At 44.1% G+C, this 12,502-nt stretch overlaps 1 protein-coding gene across 1 annotated transcript in view; it reads left to right on the top strand.

Moving 5' to 3' along the window:
• The first annotated feature begins 5,212 nt into the window (after window positions 1-5,212).
• The window catches only part of galnt9 (polypeptide N-acetylgalactosaminyltransferase 9), a 64,600-nt gene continuing 57,310 nt past the window's right edge, over window positions 5,213-12,502 (top strand). Inside the window, exon 1 of the mRNA XM_060054140.1 lies at window positions 5,213-6,226. Within this exon, the coding sequence (XP_059910123.1) occupies window positions 5,986-6,226 (241 nt within the window). The 5' untranslated portion in view covers window positions 5,213-5,985. The remainder of the gene's footprint in view (window positions 6,227-12,502) is intronic.

The following is a 12,502-nucleotide window of genomic DNA, read 5'->3' as shown; positions in this document are numbered from 1 at the left end:
CTCATAGTAGCATCAACAGAAATAAATAGCAAAGAAACAAACAGTCCTACCAGAGCACTCACTCACATATGTTTAATATTAAGCTTCCATATTTGTGTGCAGCAAGGGCTTTTATTATAAGCCGTTATTCAATGTATTTACAAGAGATTCACCCACTCTGATGTTTGATAATAAAAAAGAAAAGAACCAGACTCATTTCATTATGTAAGACCACACGCAACATATTTTAAAAAGAGTTTGATAAAAAGTATAACAGATTGTTTGTTCGTAATTATGTTCTAATGAACCCAAAATAATGGTGTGTAAGTCTATACTATTGAGTTGAAAAATTGAAATTGTAATTTAATGGCTTTTCCCCATATTCTGTGAGGATATTAGAGCCAGGATGCTTATATTGCTCAGCTATAAATAATAGCATTGAAAAAACTAAGGCTGTGTTTTGGCAAGAATCTGCGGATATAGTGAGGTGTTTTTTGATGGAGGGGAATTCATGGATCTTAACGGTTGTTTAATGTTTTATTTTTGTTTCCTTTTTATACGTGACATTGTGGGACTCCATGCATGGAAAGTGTGAAGCAAAGACTGTGTATCATCCTACTAACTCTGTGTAATACAAACAAACAGATAAACAGCATGCACCATATATAGAACACCATCACAATAAAGCCATGCAACCTAGTTTACTATGAGATGACAAACGACCCCATTGCTCAACTGGATCTGCGTTTTCTCACACCCCTGCTGGCATTCAGTCTCTAAACACACACAGTCATCATTTCCCACCTTACTGTAATAAATAAAATGGCACTCACACATTGCACACGTCCTACACTGTTTACACAGAAATTGTGTGCGTTGATATACTATGACCCCTGCTACTACTTGCGCAATCCTGAAACAACCTCAGGCACTTAGTGTTTCCTTGTTGGGTAGATTACTGTCACCTGTGTTTAGGACTCTTTCTGATCAACTGTGCTCTTGTTTTTCCCTAGTTTAAGCCCATGTTGTTGGCTTTGAGTTTTTGTATCTGTATTATTGATTGTTCCTCGCTTTGATACTCCAGTATTCTCCCTGCTGTTGGGTGCACCCTGTGCTTCGACTTGACACCCTTTTACTACTATTTTATCCATAGTACACCAACATGCAGCATGGCATAGCGGTAAGGTTACGTTTGACACTGTGGGTTTGATGCATGCCTGCAGCCTAACCAGTAGGCATCCTTGAACAAGACACCCTCACACCCTCACCTGCTTCTTAATGGCCCGTTTCTGAATTCCCTGGGACTTGCTCTGAATAAGGAACGTGTAAAGTAAACAACTCTTCTAGGTGAGACAGGCAAACGGCATTTTACAGATATCTCCGCATATCCCTGAACTCTATCAAAACAACAAGGGTCCTAGGACTGCAGTCTTAGGACTGAGGTCGTGTAACAGAAGCCTCCTCTATCACAAGAACATACAATTGACCAACCGACCAAAAGAGGCAGGTGATCTCTAAAACATAGTGTGCTCACCACAGCGTTACATATGACGGTTAGATATGACGATTGTATATGACGGTTATATATAATGTCGTCTTCACGTTCCCTATGGGAGCGTCTGCTAACAGCTTAACAGTGGTCCCCACCACCGTATGTAGAAGGTGCATCCGGATTCCAGACTGAATGCAGGTGATGTGCCAGGCGGACTGGGCTGAGGCTGGCTAGAGACGGGGTTATTATGGTTAAAGCACTTGGTCCACAGCTCTGTCTGCCGTCCTCAGCACCCCCGCAGGGTGCCTGAGCATAGAGCACCGTCCCATAACTCTCTGAGAAAGCAACGGGGAGGGAGACGTGGGCCCTGAAACCTGATTGTTCGCTTATGCGGCTGCGACCTTGTGAATTTATATCAACCCCCTCTAGCTCCCCCCTCTTCATCCTACCAGCCCCTTCCCCCCCCTTGACACTCTTCATCATTTCCCATACCTGCCTCTTCATCCTCCCGAGTCGGTCGCTGTTTCCGTTAACCACAACAAGAACGCAACCTGTTGTTTTTTTTGTCGGATAAAGTGTTTTTTTTGCCGCTGACAACCTTAATGATACAGCGGGAAACAAAGTTGACAGCTGTCAAGTCTTTTCCTCTTCCCTAAAAGGTATGCAATACATCCACTGAAGTATTCTAAACAGGCAAAATCAATAGATGTAGACAGAGAAATTGACTCACAACCGAATCTCCGGACGTGTGTGGATGTATTGATTTCACAAAGATGTTCTGGGTAACTGCAGAACATTCGATAGCACTAAGGCCGGAATAACAAGGAGTCCCTTCTGTGCAGCGCAGCAACATAGCGCTGTTTCCTGTAATCATCTTGGGTGCAAACAACAACAACAACACCAAGAGGTGTACATCCCTTGTTAAAAAATAGTTTCCAAGAGAATGAAAAACGAAATTCAAGACCAAACCCAACCTGGATGTCAGTACGGTAAACAAAACAAACAAATCCAACAAAAACAAAGAAACTTGACGGAAATTCCGAGGCCGTTCATCCTCTAATGCCCTCAAGGCCGGGGAAGTGTGACGTCCATAAAGATTTTTATTGTTATAGCCCACAATACGATTACACTAGCACGTCAAACTAGCCGGGGATAAATCTGCTCCTGAGCTGGTGGCTGTGTCGTGGGATGAAAGAGCTTGAGGGCTTCAGCACTGTCACCACGTCCATGCTGGTTCAATCAAGGCTGGAGCGTCCTCTGGCCTAGAGACGTAGACCTACCTCAGCCAGGAGTCTGAACGCAGGGATGAGGCACCACCAGCCCCCGACAAGTGTGGTCGGGTGGCAAGGTGCGAGCTGCAGGTGGAGGGGCTGAATAGACCCTGCAAAGGAGCTGTCATCAGAGGACAAACGGAGCTGTCAGTCTCAAGGCTAATTATGGGTCTGCTGCTTTTATGTTGGCTGTCCTGGCCCCAGGATGGGGGAATGAGCTCCTGACAACAGGACAGAAGAAGAAACCCTACACATCTTCCATCGCAGACTGACAACGCGTCTGTTTGGACAGCATTTGGGGCCAGAAAGAAAATACTAAATCCTTGTTCATAAAATGTAGCACTTGAAGCTGTTTGCCTATTTGATGAATGTTATAGACTCAAATGATTCTGAACATTTCTGGGTAATATAATTTTTTAATGCACGTATTGTAAGTCGCTTTGGATGAAAGTGTCAGCTAAATAAATGGAGTACACTGAACTAGTCAAAATAACACTGAGGGCCCTATCTTGCGTCCGGCGCAATTGACTTTCTACACTGACGCATGTGTCGTTGCTAGTTTGCAACTGGCGCAGAGCGTTCTTTTCCCTCCACCGCCACGCGCCTATAAAATTAGGGAATGATCTTGCGCCCCAAGGGGAGGTTCGGCGAAAGGAGGAGGCGTGTTCTGGCACAAACGTTCCCTGTTGCTATTTTGTAGTTTCAGAAAACAATTAATCCACAAACCAGGAATTACCTGGTTTTAAAGTCATGGTGTGTGGCTAAGATGCTATTTTAGGGGGGAAGCATAATGTTTCTTGTGCACCTCGCGCATACACTTTGCTTCTCTCATCTACCTAGCCACACATTCTTGGTAAATTATTTGGGAAAGAACAGCTGATACAGCGGTAATAAGTTGTACTTTTAAATCAATGCATCTGCAAACACCGTACAGCGAACACATATTTTCTTGACATGACTCTTGTTCATGGCCATATTATTTGGCCATGAACTGAGCCATTTGAAGGTTGAAAATCATGTGGTCATGCATCTGTCTCATTGGAGACTGCAAACGCGCTGTCAAAATATCAACTCTTCAGATTCAAATGCGCTAATGGCTCTTAAAGGGGATGGGAGATGGCACTCTCATTGGTTTATTGCACGTAACGCCCAAACCACACCTACGGGTAAATAGGCTACTTCATACCAACCCTTTTTAGATTTGAGCCAGGCGCAAGAGTCATTTATGCGCCGGTGAAATAGCAACATCGCCATAGACCCGCCCACAAAGCTACTTGCGCTTGGCGCTTCTCACTTGCGTTTCAGACTGTTAAAATAGGGCCCTTATTGTCTTTGCTTTGACACATATATATGAAACACCTGCCTGCAAATAGTAATAATAATAATAATAATAATGGATTGAATTTAAATGTTAATGTTACAACATTAACAGCCACAACATTGCTTCCCCTGCTATGCAAATTCTGGGCAATAGGTCCACGGTCAATGTGTGTTATCTTCACTAGTTTAGCCCACTACCCGTGCCACGTAGCCTACATAAACAGAGCAGACCCATAATTAGCCTTATAAGCAACCCCTCTGTTCGTCCTACGATTATGACCCTGGGAAAATAGTCTATTCTAGTCTATTCCTCCGTTATGGAATAGGTCATTTATTTGGGTATAAATATGGGTACACTATCACGAAAGTGTCTGGTTATGAGGATCTATATTATAGGTTCAATAGTCCTGGAATGCAGTATCTTCACCCAGCATGTTTCCCAAGGCGAGCCATGAGATGATTCCTGCTGAGTGTACACCTATTGATCCACATCAGGAATAGACTAGGTCCACTGTATTTGCCTATGCTGCGATGCGTTTGTCCGCATGGAGGAGGTTGTCTGCCAGCCACACATTGCTCGATTGAGGGGATTCCATGCGTTTAACATTAACATCGCACCGCTTTACACAAGCAGGAACAGGAAAAAGTGTGTGGAAGTAACTGAAAAGATTTGTAGGCTTTTATAGGGACTACCTCGTTTGGACAGATGTCATGTGATCAATGTGCCGGACCTAATGTTTTCACGTAAAGAGCACTTCGGTTATGGGGTTCAAAATGCGGTCAAGCATGTGGATCACATGATTGACGCTGAGTTACTTGGGCCGGTAGTTTTATTTGCATGATATGCTAATGTTCAACCTACTTTTTCAAATGTAGGTAATTTTGGATTGGTGATTGTAGGCCTACATCTGTGCATTGTTTATGTGATGTGTGTAGGCTGCACGAGCGGACACGTTGCAAAGGAAATTCAGTGAGTTGACATATTTATTTTTCTCAAATGCTTTGTTTTTACCGAAATAACACGTCATTCAATTGATCATATGCGAATCGTGGTTCTTAACGTCACAAAGCAGTAACGATTTTCCCTCTCGCTCTCTCAGAGAGAGAAAGAGAGAGAGAGAGAGGGGAGGGGGGGAGAGGGGGAGGGAGGTGGGAGGAGGGATGCAAGACGGCGTGCAGGAGAGCTGGCTACAGATATCGGTTGGCTTGCTCACTCTCGATGCAGAGAGCCGATGGAGCATCGGAATCGCTTTGAGAGAATCTCTGGGCTAAACGCGTCCAGCACGTAAACTTCTGTCCAAAAACAAGCAGACGGCGGACGGCGACCGACCCGCAGCTGCCGAAGAGAGCGAGAAAGAGAGGGGTGGAGGGAAGAGAAAATACAATAACACGCCTTTTTGGTGATGCACGTATCATTGGACGTGTGCTCGCCCGGTCTGTCTGAGGGGAAAAGACGAATCGTATTGACCACTACGAGCGTTTGAGAGCAGGGAGATGTCACCGCGAAGCAGATGATGGGGTGCACGCAACGACCAGTCCGTCGTACTGGTTTGTAAAGGATGGACGGGAACGCTCGGATTTGACGACCGTATATATTTTGGGCGAAGAGCTGGCGTTGAGCACATCTACAATCTATGGTCACTGGTGTGGGACTCACGGCGCCGTGGTCCAGGGGGCAGCCTTGCCCAGCACCACCACCACCACCAGAAGCCTTGAACTTGCATCCCGGCTTGGTGGGATGTGACGCCGAGAGTGAATGGTGCGCAACCTCTGAGCCGCTGAGCTGTCCGTGGTCCTGAAAGAAGCTGCTCTGCACACACTCACACGCACAAATCTCATAAGTGGACTCAAGACCCTCGTCCAGATGGACACTGATTTGGCCTGACAACGCCTCAGCACCATCCCCCTTCCTTACTCTCTTCCATGGCTGTGGCACGCAAAATCAAAACTTTGCTGACCGTGAACATTTTGGTTTTTGTCGGCATCATTTTGTTCTCGGTCTACTGCAGAATACAAGACCGCTCCGAGGAGCTCATCCAGATCGGTCGGATCTCGGACCAGAGACTGCGAGCTAGAAATGGCAAAGTTACAAACTTGGTGGACAGGCAATCCATTCTGCAGAGGCTGGAGCGCCTTGAAGATGTGGTCTACAATCAGTTGAACGGTAAGGATGCCTGACTATATTGTGTGCTTTTCAATGTAACATATGGGGTAGGGGTAGGGGTATTTTGCAATGATCCTGTGCATTAAGTAAAACTTCTTTATCTTTCTGCTCCTCTAAAATAGCCTGAGCAATACTGAAAAGTAGTTTTCTGATCAGTAGAGAACAGAAAAAGGTTGCTATACAGCAGACTTACAGTTAGTCTCTTATATCTCTTACCAATACAAACGGTAAATCACTGATAGCTTTTGGGCTCTAGGGATAATCATGGACATATTTCCATGTTCTCACTTTAATGTAAAATAGTAACTTGTCTTCTGGGGGAAAAGTCTAATAAAAACTGCAATGTGGCAGTTCTTTCTTATTTCCAAACCTCTTTGGATGAATTGTATTTCACAAAAGACAAATACAACAGTACTTTGTTTCCTACCATGCAAAACAAACCTTTAAGAGAGTTTCAGACTTTTACCCTAGCACAAAGTATATTGCGGGTTTGAAATGGGTGCATGGGTTTGAATGAATGTGATGTATCATGAATGGAGACTTCACTGAACTGGAAAGATACTATCTTACCGACACATTACCAACAAGTTAGCTCGTTTATCTTTTGATTGGCTGTCATTACCGGCCATATGTTTTTGATATGTTTCACAGGAGGGGGTGGGGAGCCTCCGGTGGGGAGAGGCATGTGACTACTATTAAGGAGGGATGTTTAACGGACCGTGTAGTACTCACTAAGAGGGAGTCGAGGCTCAGTGAGAATACAAGCTTGTAAACGGCCATGGGAGCTGTGTGATATGTGGACGGGCATAACTAACGCAGGGGCAATGTGGAAGAAATGTTACAACAGAGCAGTGTTAATGTTCAACACATGGCTTAGTATTATTAGAGTATTTTTGTTGTTATCATTATGAGTAGTTTTATTCATAGTCATGTTTGTATTAGTATTGAGTTATGGTCGTCATAGTGGGGTTATTGTGTCTTTGACTTACTGCCATTGTGCCACAGGCGCTTTTTGTTAATATGTAAGGAGTCTCATCAAAGGTGCTTTTATCTCTCAACCACTCCAAAAAAAACCTTGGTTTGCCCCAAATTCGAGTCGCTTTGTGAGTGTTGTTTTTCCAGTGTTACATCTGCCGAAGTTCTGTTATCCCTTTGTACACAAAAGAGGGTCACTGTTGCTCTCTGAGTTATGCTGTACATCCCGAGTGTCTCACCGAGACACTGCTCCAGAAGGAGGAGAACTCCTTCTCGCGCTCGGAGAAGATGTAATACATTCTTTAGTACCTGAACCCCCATGCAGAAGAGCCGCTTCCCCCCAGAGAGGAGCAGTAGCGGTAGTGGTGGTTCTTCCTTCCTTTCTTTTTTCCTCCCCTCCTACCTTTCTTTCTTCTCTCCTTCCTTCCTTTCTTTCTTCTTCTTTCCTTCTTTCCTTTCTTTCTTCTTTCCTTCAATCTATCTATTTATTCTTGGTTATTGTTGCTATCGTCTAGAACATATGACAATCTGGTCCTATAAAAATAGTGTACTGCATAATCACACAGACACACACACACGCACAAAGACACACACACACACACACACACACACACACACACACACACACACACACACACACACACACACACACACACACACACACACACACACACTTAGATATATGTAGTCACACTTCATTGTCCAATTAGCCTAGCCTACGTGTCTTCATAGGTTGGAGGAAATCAAAGCGTTTTGAGTAAGCCCACGCAAACATAGCCCAAAAACAATTACAGCACAGCGGCACTACCAACTGTGTTACTATGCCCCAACCTGCACTGTGGTATTTAATATATTGTCGTTTGCTTCAAGGCACATTAAACAGACAAACTTTTTTTTAAATGACTAAGGGAGTTGCACATACCTTTAATTAAAATTGTTGTTGTTTTTTTGTCAAATAAGGTGGCCTAGTATTTACCCTTGAGACCATAAAGTGTGGAAACATTCACTTTTATAATCCCTCAATAGCCTTAGTGCTTTACTTTATTATTGAACGTGTATCTCTATTCCTTGTCACAGCACTTTTACTGAAGCAACTGCAAATTGCATTTGGTGGCCATTGGGAATTAATCTAGCAGTTGGGGGGAGGATCCAGCATGCCAATAACTATTAACATGACCTGCAGCGCTATGAAATAATTGGCTGTGCCCCCGTGTTGTCACCTACCAATGACAATCCAGGGAATTTACAGCAAAGACTCATGTGATGGAGAGAGTCCTCAAAATGGCTCTGAAGTCTTACCTCTATGATCTGATGGACACACATGCGTTTCTTCAGAAAGCCTGCCTATGGAGGATGACCCCCTCGTGGGTTATCAGCCGCTCTCTTCTGCCGTGGGTCCTACCATCTCTTCCTCAGGAGTGAGTGGGTGGAGGGGGTTGTTAAGCTTGTTGTTAACATGCTTGTAAAGCATAGAGCTTTGGCTTTAAACCACACAGTCCACATAGTTCTTCCCTTACTGCTATCGCCGATACATTCTCCACCTCAGTGGTGAGGATAATTGAAGGCTTCAGCACAATGATAAACAAGGAGCACGATAGAGGATGGAGGACAGTACACCATTTATATTTAAAGTATAGGCCGGCGGAGAATTGTATTCGAAACTTCCTTGGGCATTTTTTCAAGTTATTTGTACAATTATAAGATGTTTGTAGTGTTGCTAGAACCCGCTTACAGGCAATGGGGTGGGCTGAGCAGCACAAGAAAAAGGTCTCATATTCAGATCAGAAAGCATGGCACAGCTTGCATTCTTTTGTATAGTGAGAGCATACAGATTGCACTATTTGCCCAGTCATTTTAGGAGATGCCTGACATTATCGAAGGTGCTGTGCCGACTGCTGTAAACAACAAAATGCACAACGGTGAATAAGGAATCAAACAACAATGTTGTGAAGGACAAAGTGCTGAACAGCACAGACAACAGAGTTGGCCTTTTCCGTAATTGATAGCAGACCTCTACTCAATTGAGATGGACGGCAACTTCTCTCCACCTCAAGCCCATCGGTAACGTACCTGAAATCAAGGCTAGAAAGAAATGCAATTTATTTGAGACAGTCCTTCATCTACAGACAGTTCTGCGGCAGACAGTGCAGAGGTCCATAGCGGCATGGATAAAACTTTCACTCTTCCCTCAGAACTATCACCACATGTCTTAAAACTACTCACAGGGAAGGCAGGAGAAGACAAAATAACAACCGTCCTTCTCAGTCAGGGTTTTGTGCCCGAGCATTTGTCCTTGTTTGATTCTGCCCATCGTGGTGGAGCATGCGGTCAGAAAGAGCCACTTGTCATGCAGCCATGCCTGGGACTGGTAGCCTGAACGTGACCAGGGCCTGACGGTACACCAGCCCCTGAAATGGAGCTCCCGCACTCCGCCATATCGTCTCATCTGGGTATTCAATGACGGCAAAAAAGCCCACTTTGTTACATTTATTTTTACTGAAGCTGCAGGGATACAAGTTTTAACGAGAGATAACATTTCTACTGCTGTGTCTCTCTCTTTCAAACACATCCTGCATGAGGACCTGCTGCTAACTCTGTTTTGAGCATTGCTTTGTACATGCATGCTTGAGTGTGTGTGTGTGTGTGTGTGTGTGTGTGTGTGTGTGTGTGTGTGTGTGTGTGTGTGTGTGTGTGTGTGTGTGTGTGTGTGTGTGTGTGTGTGTGTGTGTGTGTGTGCGTGCGTGTGTGTGTGTGTGTGTGTGTGTCTGTGTGTGTGTGTGTGTGTGTGTGTGTGTGTGTGTGTGTGTGTGTGTGTGTGTGTGTTTGTGTGTGTGTGTCCATGTGCATGCTTTTACAGTTATGCATGTCTGTATTTGTGGGTTTGTATGAGTCTCTGTTTGTATATGTGTAGTAACGTTTAAGAATTACAGACACACACTCAGACCATTAGCTAGAGCTCTTGGATGTCGTCTGGTAAAATGAAATATATTTAAATGATGATATGTAGATGAGGGGCCGGGCAACATAATAGTTTCAGGAATAGATGAAAATCAATTCTGCCAAGGCCGTTAGAATCACAGTAATGTATTCTATGCTCATATTTGCAAAAAGAAATATGCCAATAATGGCAGGGGATTTTAGAGTGTGCTCTAAATATATATTTTAGGCCTAGCAATCATCGCCTATCAGGTCAAGATGATGGAATTCTTCAGTCTTTTTTCCCTATTTTGATAGTGAAATTCTCTGTGATGACGCTTTATTGATGCTAGAAACGCTAACACCATCATTACGATTATATATACTTTATATTTGTTTATGTTGCAATACGTGTTGTTTTTTTTTAAGCTTGGTTGACACACTGTTACTGATATTTGAGATTAGTGCTACAACATTATGTGTTCGTAGAAAAACAAGAAAAAGCAAGCCATCCAAGAGTAATTCCGTTTGGAAATTGAAGTCTTTTGGAAATAATGAGAAGAAGGAGAAAGAATAGGCTCAGCCTTTTTCCCATTCTGTTATTGGGTCTTGGAAATTGTCGACCATAACTGCCTAGCTATTTGATGTTTGTCCCTTCTATACAAAGAATGAAAGAGTATCAAAAGGCACGTAGACAGCATGTCGTCTGCATGAGTGTACACACGTAAAACACGTTTTACATGCTTTGAGGGCTTAAATCTTGCATAGGAACAAGAATCCATTGTTTAGATATAATCACGGCGAGGAGTGAGCCAGGCGTTTTACGAATCAACCTCGTTATCCTCTCGACGCGTGCCGCCACGTTCTCCAGGCCTCACTCCACTCTCCCACCCCTCAATATTTCATGGATTTGTTTTTCAGCCTTCAAAAGCCGAGCTTATCAACCTCCCCGGAACGAGTTGCTCTGCCCCTTCTTTCTTCCTCGCCTCTTCTTTACTCTGAGAGATCACCAGCCTGCTGCACCGCCATTAATATTTAGACCACCCGTGCATCACTTTGGACAACACATGAAGGCACTCTGGCTCTTAAATCACCGGCCCCTTCTAAAACACACGCGTCTCTCGTGCCTGGCTCGCAGAGGCCCCGGCTTTCTGAAGGTTGCTCAATCATTCATCATGTTACCCGGTTTAATGTGTCGGGCCATCGTGGGGATGGGTACAAAATGATGTTGAGACGCAACACGAGGGGGGGGGGGGGGAAGAGACCGATGTGTATTCGGATGTTGCCGCACGTTTTTAGTCTGATTTTTTGACAGATGTTGTTCCTATTTCCAGGCTGTGTGTGTTGTGTACGTTGCACAGGGCACGGGTTATGGGTGTGTTTGCTCCACCTCGGTGGGGAACTCAGGGTTGTGTGTTTGCACTGGAGGAAACAGCTGCTGGGTTGTAATTGCCTCACAGCGGGGCGGAAGATGATGTTGTGCCAATGAGTCTCTCAGGTAGAAGATCTCGAAACTTGATACGTGTTGATACTTGTCGAGACACGAAGCTACTCGAAGTTGCACTGCGAGCTTCGATATTGATCGTCCTTGAAAGCATTTTTACGTGGGACCGCGTCACAAAGAGCATGGTTTTCATTGCCCGTGCCCGTTTGTTGAGGACATCTGTCAAATCAAATGAGGTTGTTAGAGTCACAGTTGATACGTGTGGATCCAACACTTAAACCCACTGCCTTATTTCTGTGTGTGTGTGTGTGTGTGTGTGTGTGTGTGTGTGTGTGTGTGTGTGTGTGTGTGTGTGTGTGTGTGTGTGTGTGTGTGTGTGTGTGTGTGTGTGTGTGTTAGTAAACACTCACACCATGTGATGACATTTCACAGGACAGTAGTAAAAGGTTGTGGAAAGAGATGTGGACTCTAATCATTATGTCTTGGACAGCATCGACTGAAGTCCCTGTTTTGATGACTAGCAACTTGACTAGACAGAATATAAATGACTTGAGACTCAACTTGGACTGTGAAGTTAAAGACTTGTGACTTCACTTGACTTCAGACATGATGACTTAAATAGATTGTCTATGTTGATTTTATAGTTTAAGTTTCAATACAACATATCAAATATACAAAGTCTTCAACATTTTCTATGTTGACATTACAGGTATGTAATTGGATGTAATGGCCCTGTCATGATTTGATGACTACCCTGTCAGTTAAGCTCCTTGCTATGACATTGACATGATTGGTTGACTCACTAATCTACCCAATTACCGGAATCAAATGTTGGCCTTGTAGCGTTACGTTTCTGCAAACCTTGGATTGGGTTGAAGTGACTCCACTAAATGGGACCAAATGATCTTGGACTTGCTTGAGATCTCGACCAAATGACACAT

Source organism: Gadus macrocephalus, chromosome 6, assembly GCF_031168955.1.
Source record: "Gadus macrocephalus chromosome 6, ASM3116895v1".
In the NCBI taxonomy this organism is placed as follows: Eukaryota; Metazoa; Chordata; class Actinopteri; order Gadiformes; family Gadidae; genus Gadus; species Gadus macrocephalus.
The sequence above is the reverse complement of the archived record's forward strand: the minus strand, read 5'-3'. Positions and strand labels throughout refer to the sequence as shown.